This window comes from Mastigoproctus giganteus, chromosome 2 (genome assembly GCF_048544385.1).
Source record: "Mastigoproctus giganteus isolate SK-2022 chromosome 2, ASM4854438v1, whole genome shotgun sequence".
Lineage (NCBI taxonomy): Eukaryota > Metazoa > Arthropoda > Arachnida > Uropygi > Thelyphonidae > Mastigoproctus > Mastigoproctus giganteus.
This window is the reverse complement of record NC_143576.1, coordinates 80,126,753-80,147,988: the sequence shown is the minus strand read 5'-3', so window position 1 is coordinate 80,147,988 and position 21,236 is coordinate 80,126,753. Positions and strand designations below refer to the sequence as shown.

At 36.4% G+C, this 21,236-nt stretch overlaps 1 protein-coding gene across 1 annotated transcript in view; it reads left to right on the top strand.

Moving 5' to 3' along the window:
• LOC150089359 (NBAS subunit of NRZ tethering complex-like) overlaps nucleotides 1-21,236 on the top strand; it is a 1,057,261-nt gene that overhangs the window by 517,419 nt on the left and 518,606 nt on the right. Inside the window, exons 36-37 of the mRNA XM_090389247.1 lie at nucleotides 5,382-5,469; nucleotides 20,222-20,305. Of these exons, the coding sequence (XP_090245373.1) occupies nucleotides 5,382-5,469; nucleotides 20,222-20,305 (172 nt within the window). The remainder of the gene's footprint in view (nucleotides 1-5,381; nucleotides 5,470-20,221; nucleotides 20,306-21,236) is intronic.

Here is a 21,236-nt window from a genome sequence, read left to right as displayed (position 1 = left end):
ACGAACAGAATACCATCCACACTCCTTTGGAGACAACGACCCACCCAATGGAGCATCCAACGGACTGCGCCTAGGAAAACGTGGGCCAAGCAAGTGGAAAATGACTTGAAGAGCCGACGTCTCGACCTTAACCAGGCCAGGACTGACGCCATGGATCTTAAGGTATGGAAGAACATCACAGAGCAAGTCCGAAACCCTGCGGCACCTACAGCAGCATACTGGTTGCGTGGCCAACCGCCTCCCCCAGCTGCCAGCTAAGGACCAAAGAAGAAGAAGAAGTACAGCTTATTAAAATTGAAGCCAGATAAAATAAACAGTTAAAGTAAACATACTTCGATAGCTTTCAGGCATAGGTTGCCTTTCTTCAGTCGAAAAACATTAGTACAAAAACTAATAAAGAATGCCCGATATGGTGAACAGGTGCAAACGGGTGCTGGCAACAATTAGTAGTTCGAAAATTTGGGCAGCATATCTAAGCGTTTTATATATATAGATATTCTAGATGAGTTCAGAAAATCTTGGTAAGAATATCAGATGTGGAAGTGCAGAAGCTGGATAACTTCACAAGAAGCTGTCTGGCTTCTGCATCAATTCCCTGTGTATCTACAATTATATAGATAATCTGTGGGACAGTATGTCTACATGACTGTGGCAGCTATGGAGAGTTGGCAGTCATCTACATATTTGCTAAGTCTCTGGATTTATGATGATGATTTGATTTTATTGAACCTTTTCCCTTTTTTCACAGAAAATAAATATCAGTTTATTTCGTAAACAATGAAACTAGGTTCATTATTAAATTCAGATTTTTTTTTAAACATATGGGAATTTAGCATTAGTAGAGGCATATGATGCAAGAAAGCAAGCTTATATAGCATTAGCCAAAAAAACCCACCCAAATATTTCACACATCCATTCCCTGTAAACATGTTTATCCCGTTTCTCCTTGAATTTATTTATACTATCATCTTTCATGACAGATGGAAGTTTGTTCCAGCAGTCAACAACCCGCTAGCTAAAGGCAAATTTCTGCACATCTGTTCTATAACTGTCTTTCCTCAATTTGAATTTACGCCTCCTCAGTTTCATAACCTGAGCAATAGCAAGAATCCCATCAGAATTGAGCCCGCTCAACCCATTCAAGGCCTTAATCACCTCAATCAGATCACCTCACAGGTGCTTAGTCTCCAGATGCTGCAATTTGCAGAACTAAGCCTTTCTTGGTAAGATCACCCCTTTATTCCCCTCACCAATCTTGTTGCCCTTCTCTATACTCTCTCTACTCGATTCTCTGTAATTGCTCTGCAACTCTACATCCTTCCTAAAATGAGGCCTCGAGACCTGTACGCAGTACTCAAAGCATGGCCTGGCCTGACCATTACCTTACACAAAAGGGATAATCATCTCCTTTTCCCTATTAGTAAAATTCCTGTATATCATTGACAATACCCTATGACCTGCTCTGGCAGCCTGTCTGCACTATCAGAAAACGTCATATCTGACTGCACAATTACTCCCAGGTCTTTCACTTTCTACCATCCTAAGTGTAGTACCACACAGTTGGTATGTTACTCTGAGGTTACTTCTACCCTTATGCAGTATTTTGCATTTTTCAATGTAAACTTCAGTTGCCACTTATCAGCCTCTGCTCAACTTTTCTAGATCGTGTTGCAGTAGCACACTGTCATTAACAACCCAACCAAACTTTGCATCATCTGCAAACTTTGACATTAAGCCTGATATACGTTCATCGATATCATTGATAAATATACAAAACAAGTTCAACAAGCACAAGTTCAATAACAGAGAACCTGACACAGGGATTTCCCAATATTTTTTTCTTGCATAATGACTAGTGAGTCAACAGTGGAGATTGACAACAAAAAAAATGGAAATGTTGAAAAAATACACCCAACATAATAACAGGGTTCCTCCTGCACAAAGGCGTCTCCGTAGCCAGGTGGGAAAGAGCAGCAGTGCGTAGCACACGCTTCTTGATTAGACCGGGGTTCGAGCCCATCACCACCAAATACGGAGGATGCGGGAAGGTCAGGGAATGACCACCGCATATCCCCGGAGCAATATGGCCTTAGTTGCTAATGCTCCTAAAAAAAAAAAAAAAAAAAAAAAACATCCTGCACAAATGCTCAAAAATACTGTGTTATATGAAGTTTTCTGTAATTCTCTAGCCGTGTTAGAGCGAAACCCTGTTATATAACTATCGAGGATTGCTGCAATTTATCAATTGTGTTAAAGTGAAACCATGTGGTAGAAATACCTTGTTATATAGGGGTTGCCTGTAGTAGTTTTCCTGATGGCTGTATGACGTATTTATGAAATGCAATGATTTTGTTTTTATTTCTTGCAAGCAGTACTGCAAAGGAAAGTCACTAAAAGCTGATGTTTATTTTGAAGTGATATAAAAAGATACATAAATAAAATAACCTACCTGTCTGAATTTCAGAGGGAAAATTGTTGGCGCATGTTTAGCAGGGGCATTGTTGACCATAACTTTTGATTCATTTAATGTATCCAGAACAACTGTATTGAAAGTGATGTTTGCATTCACCAAGTATGAAAGAGGCTGCTGGACATTTGAAAATAATTGTAATTTGAACACAAACTACTGCCTCAAACATAACTGCAGAACTTAATGTAAGTCTCTACAATCCAGTGTCTAGCAAAACATTTTGGAGAGAACATAAAGCTGAAATTTATGGCAGAGCTCCTAATGCATAGCCACTCATTGATAATGATAATTCTAGAAAGAGGATGCAGTGATGTAAGGAGCACAAAAACTGGGCACTCGATGATTGAAAACATGTCATATTTTCTGATGACTCATTATTCATACCTTTTCTAATATCAGGGTGAGTTTATGTTTAGTTAATGCCAAAGGAAGCACATCATCCTGACTGTCTTGTGCCAACCATCAGACATGGAAGAGGATCAGCAATGGTTTAGGCAGGAATATCTTTGTATTCTGTTGGTCTAGTCATCATCCTGCACAGGTGAATTACTGCTACTGATTGACCAGATTCGTCCCATGGTCCGTGTATTGTTTACCCCAAATGATTTCTTGCTTCAAGATGATAATGCTCCAATACAGATGAGGCTAATCTTGGTTTGAGGAGCATGAAACTGAGGTCAAACATCTCCCATAGCCTGCACAATTACCAAATTTAAAAATTATTGAGCCACTGCAGACATATTTGGAGAGGACAGTGAGAAGCAGATTTCCTTCACTTTCCTTATTCTTGAAATGTTCCTCCATGAAGGAATGTTCAGTATTCCTCTTAAGACAGTTCTGTATTTATTTGAATCCATTCCATGTAGAATGCAAGCTGTTTTAAAAGCAAAGGATGGCTCAACACCATATTAGTTCATACCTGTAACTCTTATCACTGTTGTTTCCATTATTTTGTCCAACCCTGTACCTCTTTCTACAGGGAAAAACACCAAAGAAATTCGTGTTATGTTGGCAGTGGTTAGGAGAAGCTATTCAACTATCAAAAGCTGAGTTGCAAAGTTCAAAATGTTTTTTTTTTTTTTTTCTTTTGGTACTGAGGAAGGATACGGAGGACTTGTTGGTTTTGGCACTATGCCTGAAAATCTTGATGGCATTTACACCATGATACTGACTGATAGACAGATTTCTGGTAAATGGACAGCTGAGACTCTAGGCACTTCCAGAGGACTTGTTGGATTTGTTATTCATGTCATTTTGTATATGAAACCTTTTGTCAAATTTTAACAGTCTGAAAACAGTCCCCCCCCCCAAATGTCTGAATTCTGATCAAAAATGACAGCATGGTCTCTCTTCAACTGACCTTCTTTACTATTTTCAGCAAGGTGCCAACGATTTGTTTTGCATGAATTGCAATTGGGGTGAAACAGTTGTTTCATTTTGATTGGGAGACCAAAGAACTTTGGAAGTAGTAGGAGTTGAGATAAAAGGATATATCTTATTATATTTATTTTAAGTTTTGTTAGTTTTATGCTAAAAAATTATCTGGTTTGTGAGGAGTTCATTTTTTTCTATCATGGACAATGGTGGGAAATGCTACTACCTGGTTACTCGTGGTTGAGAATATAGATAGGATATAGTTATTTTGATTACCAGACTTCTCCAGTTGTCTAAATGCGAGATAACTTTAGTACTGGTAAATTAAGAAATGTTTTTTATAATAATGAGTTTCTTTAATTTTAATTCCTATTTTTGTAATCATGTATTCTGTTTCACAGGGAAACAAAATGATAAGTATTTTAACACATACAGAGTATCAAAAAGATGTATATGCATTTTCATCATAATAATCATATGTCAGTATTCTTTTTTTTTTTTTTTTTTTTTTTATCTTTGATTAATATATTTTATTTATAAAAATTGGTATTATTAAAAAAAAAGCACGAAATGATACTTATAATACAAAGTGTAAACAGTAGGACCACTGGTTGATGGACATTCAAACAATGCAAACAATTTTAAAGTGGTATATATATATGAAATCTATACAGAATATGAGTTTCATGGGCAATGGAAATGTCAATTTGCCATGAAACCACCATCACAAAGAAGAACAATTTCAAGAATTCATTAAATAATTGAGATGCATAGTACTGTGCAGTGTTTGTGCTAGCAAATATCTAGCAGACCACACTCATCAGTGGGCGAGAAGAATTGGGAGAGAGAGAGGGCATTGCACTGAGTTGCATGATCATGATGAAAGTCTGTTAGGTGAGCTGCTTGTGGGACTGGAATCAGCAGAACAAGTGTACAGTGCATTTGCAAAAATAATAAGTGGAAATATTATGTTCCAAGATTGCTACACATGAATATTAATAAAGATGGTATCAATGCTAAATTGAGTTTTGTGACTAATTTGTAGTGAAGATGGATAAGAATGCAAGATTTTTCAGACAAGACTTGATCTGATGAGGCAACACTCATACTCAGTGGTACTGTGAACTGACTTATTCTCTGAGGGAATGCAGTCTGTGATAGAAACCAATTGTGCTTCAGTAATCAAAGAATGAGATTAAACAATGAAGTTATTCCAACAATTACATTGGAGAATGTTTATCATTCACTTGTTTCCCCTGTGAACAGTATATAGAAGCAGATGGTGGACAGCTTGAACACCTGTATTAGTTCACCACATATCAAAATTGCTTCTGTACAAGTTCAATAATAATATAGTTTTTGAGGTTTGTAATTAATTTATTTTCAAAAATATGTCCACATCTTTTTGAGACAGTGTGTGTTGCAATAATGCTTACAAAATGTATATTGTGCGTAGTGCAGAAGTTTAATGGTTTAACAGAATAATTTTTATTACTTTTGCTATTTTTGCCTGATTTTTTTTTTTTTTTTTAAATAGATGTCATCTGCTAGCCTTTGCCCTTGCATATTGTACATCAGAGTTGATTGAACCTATTCTGAAAGCTAGAAATGAGCTTCAGCTACAGGTAAATTGAGATTTTCAAAAATATACCTTAACAAAATATTGAAGTACTTTTTTTTTTTTTTTCTTAATTTTTTTTTCTCTTTTCATTTATAAATCTTAGTATCATATATAAATGTGTACTTTAGTTTGGGACCTGCATGCCCCAAAATAAAGTACTAAATTAAAGTACCAAACTGTATTTCCATAAAATGATAAAATGGATTAGGCAGCAAACTCAAATAAAGGACATTCTTATCAAAATTAAAGAACTGAAATGGACTTGGGCAGGACACATAGTGCAAAGACATGATGATAGATGGACTAAGAAAATAACAGAATGGTAGCCAAGAGGAGCTAAAAGGAAACCTAGAATACAACTCATCTGTTCAACAGAAATGGATAGATGAAATTCAATTGTCCGTGGGCAGTAAATGGATAGCCTAACAAAAACAGAAGGAACTGGAAAGTTGCTGGAGTGGCCTTCATCCTGCAGTGGATTGAAAATCTGCTGATGATAATGCATGCATGTGTGACTTTAAGTATTAAAAGTCAAGATGGAGATAATATGAAAGAAAAACTTTGAGACATGCTATGGGCAATTAAAAATTGCAGTGCAAAAGATGGTAATTATAATCTTTAGATAATAGGTAATTACTATTCTAGACAACAACTCATAATATGTGATTTGCTATTGGCCTGCTAGAGTAATAAAAGAGAGAGTGTGGTAATTTCTGAAATTTAACACAAATTACTGTAGTTGTGTATTAGTTTTTATTGTATGTTTTATATTGGATTACAGTTTGCATGTTGTGTAGACATTGCCAATTTTTTTAAATTTTTATGTACAGGAATACCAATAATTATCTCTGTTAGTTAATTATATTTTTCCTCAGATTAACAAAAGACAATTTTAAATAATCAGAAAAAGCATTTTTTTGCTGATTATTTAAAATCAGAAATAATCAAAAAAAGATTTTTTTTTGCTTTGGGGACCTGTTACTTGTAACCAACAATTTAATTAATTACCCATACAGTGGTAGTTGTGAAACTGTAAAAAAATGACACAGATGAAGCAGTTTATTGTAATATACACTATTAATTACAACCTTCCTACAGAATCGGGAGTGGATTGAGCCAATACTAACCAATATGACAAAATAATTTACCTTTACATACCGTATAAATGATAATATTTACTTTTTTTATTCTTTTAAAGTTGTACGACTTGCTATACAAATTTCTAACAAGTAATATAAAATAACATTGATTCGTCAGGAATTTTTCGGGAGCAGTATTTTTTCCAAGAAGCTTTTTGAAGACTGGATTGTTCACTTTGTTCCAAGGAATGTTTGCAGCAACCATTGCTTGACATAAATTGGCAAAGAATGGATCTGGTGTGTTTTGGTTTTCTGCAGTAAGCAGCTGCTGTGTTAGTATGCACCTCTGAAATTCTCCTTACGTTTGCTTCATGTAAAGCAGTAACATTGTGCATGCTGTTGTTGTAATTGGGATACTTTTGTGCGCAGAACCTTAAAAAAGTATTTATATATTTATTTAAGATTATTTATAAAAATTATTATTATTTTCTGATTTATTACGCTAATGTGTCGTTGTGAATGACTAACCAGCCAATCAAAATAACTTTGGGATTTAACTGCTCGTGCCCACCCATGCTGGAATGTGAAATGATTAAATGTAAATTCCCAGAGTTTTTTAGAAATATATTTTAAATCAATTTGATAAATAATTTGTTAGTTATCACAAGAAGAAATATGAAAATTTTATGTCGACAAGTATAAAATATGCTATTAAATATGATATTTCATATATTTTTTAATTATGACATAATGTGTAAAATATGATGAAATATGAAATTACAAACACACTTCTTTAGGATCCTCAGACAATGTAAAATCAACTCACTAATTTTCTTGCCTTTATATAAACTAAAAATGAATATGATAATACATAAAAATCCGAACCCTAGTTATAATATACAGTAAACCCCCACTATTCGCGGTTTCGCGATCGCCGATTTAATATAAAATGAAACCTAAAAAATGTGAATTTTAAAACGCCGTGAATATTTTCCGCCATAAAAAAACATGGGCGTGGCTAAAATTATCTTTCCCAGTCAAAACAGCGCTCAGTGGGTGGGGGAGAGGGGTGAAAAAATCGCGAGCGTGGATGTTTCTCGCTAATCCTTGTTCAGTATGTGTTATGCGTTTGTCATGGAAGGTTTCGTCGTTTGCTTTTAATTTATATGTTTATAAATTGATATGCTTACAAAAATGATAAATCTACCGTTTTGCAGTGTAAAACAGACTTTTTCGAGTTTGCTAACGGAAGAAAGTGACTTTATTGTGGACAAATTCTTTCTAACCCTTACAAAAGTATGGCTACGAATAAAAAGAGAAATGTGAAAATATTAAAGAAGGTGATGACATTAGCGAATAAAATTGAGTTATTAGACAAAATTTCTAATAGTGAAAGTGTCTCCTCAGTGGCAAAACATTATAAAATCAATGAGTCAACGGTACGATCAATCAAAAAATCGGAAGAAAAATCCGCTGTAGTGTCCGTGAAAACGTGCTAATTGCTTCAAAAATTTGCTCTGTAACTCGTGATGTTAAATTAGAAAAAATGGAAAAAGCTTTAAATCTGTGGATAGAAGACCGAAATAAAATTCCGTTAAGTTCACTCATCATTTGTGAAAAGGCAAAACTCCTTTATCAACACTTTAGCGAAACTGGTTGATAACACTGGCGGGATAAGTTTTTTAGCTAGCAAAGGTGCTGGTTTGAAAGATTTTTTTCAAATTTATAATAAATATTACATTTAATATTAAATCGTTTCTTATTTTCATTTCGATGCCATGTGCTTGCATTTCACTATGTACTATCTATGTACATAGTCGTATTATGAAGGTACATATAATACATACATAGACAAAATTTTAGACTAGTTTTTCTTATATATTTCATACTTTGGAACGGAACCCCTTTATTACTATGGGAGCCATAACTCAGTATTCGCGTTTTCGGTATTCGCGACATTTCTCAGGAACATAACCCCCGCGAATACTATTTCATTGTACTGAAATTATTTTTTCAATAAAAATAATGCAGCAATACTTTTTTAATTTATTTTACTGTACCATTTTCATAATGAGTTCCTGCTGTAAAGAAATTTTTAATGGCTGCCGCTATGACATTATCAGTGACAGTCTCAGAGTAGAGTGGCAGCAACTCATTATGTACGTGATACATTTATTTTTTATTTTTTAAAATTTTTTATATAATATATATAAACACACATAAGGTGTGTTTTGTTCTATGTCCCTGTGTTTGCATATGCTACTTGTTGTTTGTTATTTGGTTTTTAGGAGCATTGGCAACCAAGGCCATATTGCTCTGGGGATATGCGGTGGTCATTCCCTGACCTTTCCGCATCCTCTGTATTTGGTGATCACCGGCTCAAACCCCAGCCTAATCAAGAAGCGTGTGCTATGCACTGCTGCTCCTGCCCACCTGACTATGGAGGCGTCTATGCTACTTGTGATTCAAAAGCTGACTCATAGGGATAGGAAACATGATGTGTTATTTACTCGTATCTGAAGTTTTTCATAAATTTTCTTACAGAAAAAGTTTTTTTTTTTTTTTTGGGTAGTTGTTGGCGCATAGGCTTCTGTGGCCATAATGCACCTCCCAAGATTTTTGCAGTACTTTGATCCAAGCCCGAGGCAGGAATCGAACCCACGACCTTTGGGTTGCCAGGCAAGAAAAAAGTTCTATTTTCTTATTCAGTTCAATCTTTCAGTGGTTACTGCCCCACAAACATCAATAGATTTGAGATCAGCACCAATTGTTTTCTTCTTTTCCAGATCCCCCCCCCCCCCCGGAAATTTAAATTTTTTTACAGGAAACTTGACATTCTGTAGAATCATTCCTACTGTTAGCATATTTTTAAATATGAAGATTTGTTTCATTAGAGAAAAAAAAATCTTCATTTGTTTCTTTCATTTCAGAAAGTGCAGCAGTGCAAATTTTAAGCTTCAAAAAGGAATATTCCTGAGGTGGAAGAAAGAATAAAAGTATTGCTTAGAGATATCTTTAAATTGCAGCAACTTTATACCCACCAAAAGATAATTTGTTGAGGTAGATTATCTTAAAAATAGTGTTACCTGTGTTGGGTGAGCATTCAGTGTACATTTCTGGCTTTTACTGTATTTTTGATGAACTTTGATTAAATGTGATGGACATCAATGCACAAGTTAGAAGAAAAGTAGGATGCTAGCAGATTGGCTTTATCTTTAGCTGAGGGTGTAATAAAACCATCTGGTTTGACAGAGGTGAGAATAGAGATGGACAAAAGTTTTGACCAATAGCTTTGGCAAGAGACCAGAATGTCCGACTACCATTTGGATAAGATGCAAGTTTTCTAATCTTAGCCTGTTCAAAATCTATTTTGGTCTAATTAATAATTGCTTTGCAATTGTTTGGTCTTTAGTGTAGGCAGAAAATGAAGCTGGAGATTTGGATGCAAGCCATTTGCGATATGCAACATTTTTATCATGATCAGCTTTAGCATGTGTATTGGAAAACCAATGTTTAGACAGAGGATGAGATTTTAAGGTGGAGTGTGGAAAAAAAGATTTCGTCCCTACAAGAATAATTTCACTAACATGATCTGAGTAAATGTTGACATTAGAAGATTTGAAACAGTAATCAGACCAAGGAAAAGCACAAAGAAATTTTGCAGATCATTCCATTTGCATTATTGTAATTCCAAACAACACGAGGTTATGAATGGCAAAGAGAAAAAGGCTCTATTGGAGACGACCATCACCAAGTTGTTATCTGAGATGCCTAGACTACTCAACTTGACCATGTGATTAAAAGGGTTGTTTGTTAGAAAAAGCTCAAGAATGTTGGCTGTGTGTTAGGACTGTTTGGTATTCTGGTACCAGAATACCAGACAGTCCTAACTAGATTACACAAATCCAGCTGAACAATCCATGTGAGGTTATTAGTAATTGCAAAAGCCTCAGCATTTTGACCATTGGGGTTTGTGTGACTAGAAAATAGAAACCAGCTGGTGGTGTTGTTAACATTGAAATTACTAAGGAAAATTTCCTCACTATTAGGAAAGTTGGACTGAAGAGAGTCGAGTTTCAAAGAGAGGAAGTAAAAAAAAGTTCCAAAATGATTAGTGGAGTTGGGGGAGAATGATAGAGGCAACAGATGAATTTGACAGAATGGGGCAGAGAGATTTTAAGCCAGAGAAGATCAAAATGAGGAGATTCCAAATTACTGAGTCTCTGATTTTGGACAAATGAGATAAGCAGTGGTTAAATCAGCTAATAATTGAGATTCTGTCAGAAAAAGTAGTAGTAGTAGTAGTGGCTTGTGATGCAAGAAAGCAAGTGTATGAGCTTATGCAGCATCAGCCAAAAAAAAAAAAAAAAAAAAAAATCACACCATTCCCTCCAAATGCCTGTCCAGTGCCTCCTTAAATTTATTTACTCTATCAACTTCCACAATGACAGATGGAAGTCTGTTCCAGCAATTAATCACCTGCTGGATAAAGGCAAATTTCCACACATCTATTCTACATCTCTTTCCTCAATTTGAATTTATGCCCCTTAGGTTCGTAATCTGAACAAGTGGAAGAATCCCATCAGAATTCAGCATGTTCAACCCATTCAAGGACTTATACACCTCAATCAGATCATCTTGCAGGTGCCTAGTCTCCAGCCACTGCAATTTGCAGAACTTAAGCCTCTCTTGGTAAGAGGAAGTAATACAAACAGATCTTGCCTTCTCAATGTTCTTTGAGGGCATCCAAAATTAATCAAGCAAAGTAACTGGAGTATCCAACTTTCCAGTAATAAAATGCTTAAAGAACTTAGCAGTCAGCAACAGCCCTTTTTTGGCAAAGTGGTAAAAGCTCAAAAAAAAAAAAAAAAAATACACCATTCATTGTAAGCTTTTATTTCAAATTCCAATCCTGACTTACATACTAAGAATCTAATCATGGATCTCTGAACATGTTCCAGCTGTTTAATAAGTATCTGTCTGGTGTCATATCTGCAATGTGCATTCAAATAAACCTATCAGTTGATGATTGCAACACAGCCAGCATTAGTCACCATCTTGTGAGATAATAAAATAAATTATATCTTGATGACTTGTTTAAATTCCAACAAACAAATTTAATCTTTTCATTAGCTCGTTGATGCAAACATGTAGATTGAAAACCAACATCAATGCCATGTAGAGGTACGCAGGGGTTGAGGTGTGGTGTCCACAACAGACAGAGGATTGCTGCTCCTCTGTGTTACAAGGTGACTCTCATCAACTGGTGCACTACCACCACCTTTCTCACTGGAGACTCGAAGTGTAGAAACCCAAGCTTAATCTCCAGAGAAAAGCTCTGGAAATTCCCCAATCTCTTCTATCATACAGTATGACTGATGACTTTTGAGAGATCCAATCTTCCTTACATTTAGAGGATACAGCTCTAAAATGGTGTTTCCAGGCCAGTCGCTAAATAATTCTACTGGACCGAATTTATTGATAACCCGCTAGCAGGCTTCTACCTCTAATCTGCCAGATAGTGACTAAAGGTAGTCCAAACAGCGTGTATGCGGGGAGTTATTGTTGAGGTCACGTTATGTCAAGAAGATGGGTATATTCTTATGTGGGCGCCTCCGTAGCCAGGTGGGAAGGAGCAGCAGTGCGTAGCACACGTTTCTTGATTAGACCGGGGTTCGAGCCCGTCACCACCAAATACGGAGGATGCGGAAAGGTCAGGGCATGACCACCGCATATCCCGGAGCAATATGGCCTTAATTGCTAATGCTCCTAAAAACCAAATAACAAACAAACAAACAAATATTCTTATGTGTACTACATATCTAAAAGCTCCATTACTTCATACAATACATCCCCCCTATCTTTTCTTACTACTCAGCACATCATGAATAGTCAAACTAATGAAACTTATATGCAAAAAGATCTAAAACTCCCAAAGAACTTCTTCATTCATTTTACAAATATACATGGTCTCAGTTCCAATCTCACTGATGTCCATTTCCACTTACAGTCTGCCAAACCCAACATACTTGACAGGGCAGGTCATGGGGTTTTGTCAATGATATATAGGAATTTTGCTAGCAGGGAGAAGGAGGTGATTTTCCCTCTGTATAAGGCAATGGTCAGGCCACGCCTTGAGTACTGCGTACAGGTCTAGAGGCCTCATTTTAGGAAGGATGTAGATTTACTTGAGCGTGTACAGAGAAGGGCAACAAGATTGGTGAGGGGAATGAAGAGATCCTCTTACCAAGAGAGACTTAAGTTCTGCAAATTGCAGTGGCTGGAGACTAGGCACCTGCGAGGTGATCTGATTGAGGTGTATAAGGCCTTAATGGGTTGAGCACGTTGAATTCTGATGGGATCCTTCCACTTGTTCAGATTACGAACCTAAGGGGGCATAAATTCAAATTAAGAAAGGACAGATGTAGAATGGATGTGCGGAAATTTGCCTTTAGCCAGTGGGTGGTTAATTGATGGAACAAACTTCCATCTGTCGTTGTGGAAGTTGATGGGTTGAATAAATTTAAGGAGGAACTGGACAGGCATTTGGAGGGAATGGTGTGATATTTTTTTTTTTTTTTTTGGCTGATGCTGCGTAAGTTCATACACTTGCTTTCTTTTCAGAAACATTTAGAGGGAATTGTTTTGTAAATTTTTTTGGCTGATGCTGCATAAGCTCATAAACTTGCTTTCTTGCATCACATGCCACTACTACTACTACTATTTTGGTTTGTACCTGGGCGGTCACCTCCAATATTCCATGTGCCGTATTTCAGTAATTGCATGTGTTTGTTATACCCAGTGTTACCAATATCCATCATTGTGAAGGTGCAAACAGAGAGTGTTTGGTTGTTACAAAATGACTGGACTGCACCGATTTTCAGTCCGATTTGAGTGTCATCTGAATATCCATTCCATCAGCATTTTAGACTGCCATGTAGCACGCCCAGCCTGTCATACCTTAGAGAATGTTTCTGATAGCCTCAAGGACCTAACATATGTTATATATATTTGATACTATTTGTTACTTCTGTTTTTGGGTTTATTTAAAAAAATACGTGAAATTTGGTGCACTGCACAGCATGCAAAATTTTAAACTACATATCTTGCTTCCCACAGCATAGCATCATTTTTGAGTTCATATTGGGTTTTTTGTTCTCATCATTACTATTTCAAAACACTAAGTTTTTCAGAAACAAAATCAGCTAGGGCCAAGACTATAGATGTTCATTAAATTAGTTGGAAGATAAAAAAAAAAAACCTGGAACTATAAACAATCACAGCATTTACATTTTTCCACTACCTTGCCACCCTTCAAGTAAAAAGCTAAATATTTGCAAAGATGGTGGCTGGTGATCAGACTGGTTTTTGTGCACAATTTCTGTAGAGGAATCACTTTGGAAACTATTGTAGTTAAATGTTTAGCTATATTTAGGAAGTCAGAAAAAAATTCAGCTTTTTAATCATTCATTAACAGTTAATACGAAAACATTTTCAAGGGTCACCTGTCAGTTTACCTGTCATGACTGCTGCGTTAAAAATTAATCTGTTGTTTACAAACTGATGGCAAGTTGGAATGAAGTAAAGCATAGTACAGTAGTAAGTGTATGGACAGTTATTTATTTACGTGGAATCAAAGATGAAAAATGTAACTCTTTCACACAGCAGTGGTAAAAGGATATTAATTTGTACCTGTAAGAAAGTAGCTAGGTGAATATAAAACATCAACAGCATCACAATTGGGAAAAGTCTGTGGGGGAACTGGAGAAAAACAAGTATAAAATTAAGAAGAAAAGGTTAAATTATATAAATGCAGAAGTTGTCTCAAAAACAAGTTGCCTTGTTAAATTTGATAAGAATTTTTTATTCTCTAAGCGAAATGAAAAATTGTTATGAAATTGTAAATCAATAAGACTAACTGTAAATCAATAAGACTAACAGAATATCTCTAGTTTCTTCTAAAAAGACAGTACATCTTGGGATACACATACACATCTGATTAAATTTATAATTGTTAATGTTTTAACACAGTTAAAGTGTATTGTTTAAAGAAAATCATAAAAGTTTATTGTTTCATTCAAACTGTTTGCATTTGATTTTGTTTTAAATATAAGCATTTTCATAATTGGTCTTTTTATTTTATCACATTTATGGTAATGAACTTCAGTAAATTTGTATGAACTAATTTGAAAATATTTATACTTAGACTACCAGTTAGCTTGAATTCTTTTGTCTTTTTTAATATTAATTATTTTCATATGATTTACCTTCCATAAGTTTTGGGAAATTTATAGAAATTAATATACAAAAATTTTATAATCCCAAATATTAAATTACTCTTATTTTTAACTCAAGCTAATTTGGGATTACATCCAGGCCAGCCATGGTCCAGTGATTAGCATCACAAATAAGAAGGTTATGGGTTTGTGCCAGTACACTACCGCAAAAATTGCATGGCCCATTGTGTATGTAGGATGTAGATGTAGGGGTATTTTAGCATTAGCATTAGTAGAGGCATATGATGCAAGAAAGCAAACTTATATAGCATCAGCCAAAAAAAAAAAAAAAAAAAATCCTTCCTCCCATTTCACCTATCCATTCACTCCAAATGTTTGGGCCTAAACCGTGAACAATATTTCTGCCTTGAACTTATTTAAGTAGTTGGTTGGAAGCTTGTTCCAAATATCAACCATTCTCTGGCTAAAGGCAAATTTCCACACACCTATTCTACAATTGTCATTCCTCAGTTTGAATTTATGTCCCTTCAGGTGAGTAATCTGAGAAAGAGGAAGAATCCCATCAGCATTGAGCTTGCTCAAACCATTCAAGGCCTTGTACCCCTCAATTAGATCACCTTGCAGGTGCCTAGTCTCCAGAAGCTGCAATTTTCAGAACTTAAGCCTTTCTTTGTAACCATTTATTCCACTCACTAATCTGCAGAACTTAAGCCCTTTTCGTACTCGTTTCATCAGCTCTATGTCAAGAAGAGCAGTGTCCATTGATTACCATCTGTCTTGCCTTTAATGCCATACTGCTCCAATTTGTACAGTACTCTTCCATGTGCCACAATATCAAAAGCCTTCCTAAAATCCAAGTTATGAAATCAATATTATTTTTTGCGTCCAGTTCCATTGTGAACACATCATAGTATCAAATTAAGTCAAACAAGATTTCCCCTTAACAAACCCATGCTGTGTCTAAACTATAACTGCAGTTTTGTCTAGATGATCCTGCATTGCTTCCTTAACCATTTCCTCCATTAATTTCCCTGAAACAGAAGTTAAACTAACAGGTCTGTAAATACTTGTGTTATCCTTTGATTATCCTTTGTGAATTACGGACACATTTGTGCAAGATTGTGCAAGGCTCAAGGGGTAGAATTTTTTTCAGCCTGGTCTGTACTTGTTAACAGGAGAGACTGCTTCTACAGGAATGGGATACACTTAAATAGAAAGGGTGCAAAAATGTTTGCTGATGCTATCGAGGCAGTGTTAGGTGGGTCGGAAAACTGCTAGATTGGGGGGATAAAAGGATTAATAGATTAACAGTAGCCACTGGCAGAGGTGAAAGTGATTCTTGCACTGCTTCTACTGGAATGAGCTGCAGCCTGGAAAATAAGATGCAGGATATTTCAGAGACTGCTGGGAATCATTGGGGTACAAGTAAACACATGGGTTGTGTTAGGGTAGCTAAGAAAAAGAACAGGTGCATGTATACTTGCGTGTACATCAATGCTAGGAGTTTAGTAAATAAATTTGATGAATTTGAGGTATTGCTCAAAACATCAAAGGCAGATATTGTGGGATTTCAGAGACTTGGTGTCACACAGATATAAGGAATGCAGAACTGGAATTTGGGGAGTACAACGTCTACAGAAAGGATAGACTGGATAGGAAGGGAGGAGGGGTTATGCTATTAGTTAAGAAATACATAAAATCCAAGGAAGTGAAGCCAGTGGACATCACTGGACAGTGCAGTGTCGAGTCAGTTTGGTGTGACATAAGCATTGGGAGATCAAAATTGAGAGTAGGAGTGTGCTATAGGCATAATGACTCTGTTGAGTATAATAAGAAACTGTACAGGGAAATAGAGTGGGCCAGTAAATCAGAGAGTCTTATAATGGGGGATTTTAATTTCCCAGATATTGACTGGAATTTGAGGGCTGGTCACTCACACACTAGCAAGGCTTTTGTGGATTTATTGGATGATTGTTTTCTACATCAGCATGTTTGAGAGGCAACTAGAGGGAGTAATACTCTTGATTTGATTATCAGTAGTGATTCTTCATGCATTAAGAATCTGCAGGTAAATGAACCACTAGGTGGCATTGAACACAGTGTGCTGAAGTGGGATTTACTCAAAGAGGTAACTACCATTAGGGGTAAAGGGAAGGGTTATTGCTTTCGTAAAGCCGACTACGATGGACTGAGACAGTATTTAAATTCTATACAGTGGGACCAACTGATGATGTTACCAACAGCAAATTCAAAATGGGAAGCATTCAAAGAACTTATCTTGGAAGCTACTAGGCTTTACATACCAACTAAGAAATATTGTTCAAGGTTTAGGCCTAAGTGGATGTCAGATGAACTAATGAGACATATGGCAGAGAAGAAAAATGCATGGGATAGATACAAATTAACACGTGACACAGAAGCCTATGATAGATACAAGTTGATCTGTAAGCAAGTTACAAAGGAGGTTAGGCAGGCGAAGGCAGATTACGAGAAATCTTTGGCAAAGGATGCAAAGAAAAACAGCAAAGAGTTCTTTACTTATGTAAACTCTAGAAGGAAGGGGATGAATCAGGTTGGTCCAGTTGATATCGATGGGTCAATTGTTGATGATCCTGCTCAGGTAGATAACAAACTAAATGAATATTTTGCATCGACATTCACACATGAGTAGTTATTCAGAGAGGAGAATGCCAGAGTTGTATTCAACTCTGGCAGTAAGCTAGAGAATCTTGTAATAACTGAGAGTAAAGTGGAGGAGAAATTGTTGAAGATAAATACAAGAAAGGCACATGGGGTGGATGGGATCTATCCAGTTATATTAAAGGAGGCAGCAAAGGAAGTAAGCAAAGCCTTAGCCATAATTATGAGAGCTTCCTTGGACTAAGGGGAAGTACCCATGGACTGGAGATGTGCAAATGTGACCCCAATTCACAAAGGAGGATCAAGGGGCAACACAAGTAATTGTAGACCTGTTAGTTTAACTTCTGTTCCCGGAAAATTAATGGAGGCACTGGTTAAAGAAGCACTGCAGGATCATCTAGACAAGAATTCAGTTATAGCTCAGACACAGCATGGTTTTGTTAAGGGGAAGTCTTGCCTGACCAATTTGATTGGATACTATGATGCAGTCACAAAAGAACTGGATGCAGGGAATAACTTTGATATTATATACTTGGATCTTAGAAAGGCTTTTGATACTGTTGCACATGGAAGACTGCTGCACAAATTGGAGCAGTGTGGCATTGGAGGCAAATTGCTGCTATGGATAAAGGGGTGGTTGAGGGGGAGAGGACAGAGAGTGGTAATCAATGGACACTGCTCATCGTGGACTAATGTTATTAGTGGAGTCCTTCAGGGTTCAGTATTGGGTCCATTATTGTTTTCTGTATTTATAAATGATATTGATGATGGTATATCAAGCTTAATGTCCAAGTTTGCAGACGATACGAAGGTTGGCAGGGTTGTCAAGGACACTACTGACACTATGCTACTGCAACAGGATCTGGAAAGGTTGAGCAGATTGGCTGAGAGGTGGCAAATGAAGTTTAACATTGACAAATGTAAAGTACTACATATGGGAAACAGCAACCCCAGAGCAACGTACACTGACAGTGGTAGAGAATGAAAGGGTCCTGGGGTGGTTGTGCAGGCAGGTATGAAGTTTTCTGAGCAGTGCAGGCTGGCTGCAAGAGTAGCTCATGGTATATTGTCGATGATATATAGGAATTTTTCTAGCAGGGATAAGGGGGTGATTATTCCCTTGTATAAGGCAATGGTCAGGCCACCACACCTAGAGTACTGTATACAGGTCTGGAGGCCTCATTTCAAGAAGGATGTAGAGATCTGGAACGAGTACAGAGAAGGGCAACAAGATTAGTGAATGGAACAAAGGGGTGCCCTTACGAAGAAAGGCTTAAGTTTTGCAAATTACATTGTCTGGAGACTAGGCACCAGCGAGGTGATCTCATAGAGGTGTATAAAGCCTTGAATGGTTTGAGCATGCTCAATGCTGACGGGATTCTTCCTCTTACTTAGAATTATCACTCGAGAGGGCATAAAATCAAATTGAGGAAAGACGAATGTAGGACAGACATGTGGAAATTTGCCTTTAGCCAGCGGGTGGTTGGTTGGTGGAACAGACATCCATCCCTTGTCGAGGACGTTGATAGCCTAAATAAGTTTAAGGCTCAGCTGGACAGGTATTTCGAATGAACAGAGGGGTGAAGTGGTTATTTTTTATTTATTTATTTATTTATTTTTTTTTTTTTGGCTGATGCTGCATCAGCTTGCGTTCTTTCATCAAATACCTCTACTAATGCTTATTTGCACATCACCATTCCATGGGGACCTCCTCTGAGTCCAAAGAAACTTTCATAATTATGATTAAGGGTTTGCTTTCTTCCTTTTCTGCTTCCTTTAATATAACTGGATAGATCCCATCCACCCCAGGTGCCTTTCTCATGTTCAATTTCAACAATTTCTGCTCCACTTTGCTTGCTCTGAGTTATTATAAATTCATTTAGCTCGCTGTCAGATTTTGATAAACTTCTGGAATTCTCCTCCCTGAATAACTAATCATGGGTGAATGTAGATGCAAAATACTCATTCAGTTTTTCACTTCCTCAGCAGGTGCATCCACAATCAATGCCAAGTGAACCAATCTGATTCATCCCCTTCTAGAGTTTAATAATAAATAAAGAAATCTTTACTGTTTTTTATTTGCATGATTTGCCAAATATTTCTCATAATCTGCCTTTTCTTGTCTAACATACTTTGTGATTTGATTACAGGCTATCTTATATCTACCTTACGCATCTGTGTCTCTTGATAATTTGTATCCCATGCATTTTTCTTCTCTGCCATGAGTCTCACTAGGTCAGCTTGACATCCATTTTGGCCGAAACCTTGGAACAGTATTTCTTAATTGGTATGAAAAGCCTAGTAGCTTCCAAGGTTAATTCCTTGAATTCTTCCCATTTAGAATTTGCTGTTGGTAACATGAACAGTTGGTCCCAGTGTATAGAATTAAAAAAAAAATCTCTGAGCTGAGACCACTGTAGTCATCTTTACAAAAACCCTTCCCTCTACCCCTGATGGTAGTTACATCTCTAAGTAATCCCTCATCAGTACACTGTGATTACTGCTGCCTAGTGGTTCCTTTATCTGTAGATTCTTATTGCATGAAGAATCACTGCTGATAATCAGATCAAGAGTATTGTTGCCTCTTGAACTTGCTGCTGTAGAAAACAATCATCCAATTAATCCACAAAATTCTTGCTAGTGTGTGTGTGTGTGTGTGTGTGACCAATCCCCAATAATCCTTTGTTTTATTTAAAAATAATGGTCAAACAGAAAAAGATATTTGAAGATGTTTTTCTTTTAATAGAATTATGAAGTTTAAATAGTACAAAAATTTATTGGGTAATCAATATTTTTATAGGTGACTTACAACCGTTTGCGTTTCTTAATGGGAGACAGTTTCGAAGAAATTCATGAAGAGGATCTTGGAAATTCAGCTCTGAACGTGTGTATTTTATTTTACCTCACTACAAAAACAAACTTTGCTGTGATGAATACTAAAAACTATTGATAAGTAAATAAAGTTTTAAAAGAGTATGAATTTTTCCTGAGGATTGTTTCTTATCATTGCAATCTAAACCATAAGATTATTCTATTCAGAAACATTAATAGTCACATATTGATACAGTAGAAAAGAGTTTTTATCTGTATTTGTACATGTACCAATCTTGAAGTGTCTGTTAGAGACATTTGAGAAAGTAACTTTACGAACAAGGTATATAATTTCACAACTAAAGGACCTCCAAATAGGGTGGTTATGTCACAGGAATTTGTTATTCATTGTTAGTCTCATTGATTGTCAATTTGCCCACTATCTACCATGAATTGTGTATTGCTAGTCAATTGAGCATTGCAGATCAAATGGCCCAAGAATAGTCCTTGCTGTTTTTTAATGTAAGAAATGTGTTGGCATCAGTGGCACAAATTTATTTCCAGTATGTGGAAGTTTATTGTGAAGATATCATGAATCAGCATATCATGGCATGCAGAATTTCATTTTCATGATGGTTGAGTCAATGTGAAGGATTATGGAAGGAAAGACAGGTTCACAACAGCAAGAAATGCAGACAATGTTGGACATAATAAAAATATGATTGGTAACCATAGAATGGTTATTGTAAGTGGACTGGAACACCACCCAGGTTGTTTTGTGGAACATTCATTCCATAATTGATGAAATGGGGCTTGCTTGCATTCTCTCATTTCTGAAAATAAAAATACAATGGTCTTAACTTTCTTCAGTGCATTCTCATAGGAAAGGATACATGGGCTCATCACCACACCGTGGAAACAAAGTTAGCTTGGAATGGAACCATTCCAGCACTCCATGATAGGTACCTACATAGCCAGATGGGCAGGAGCAGCAGTGCATAGCA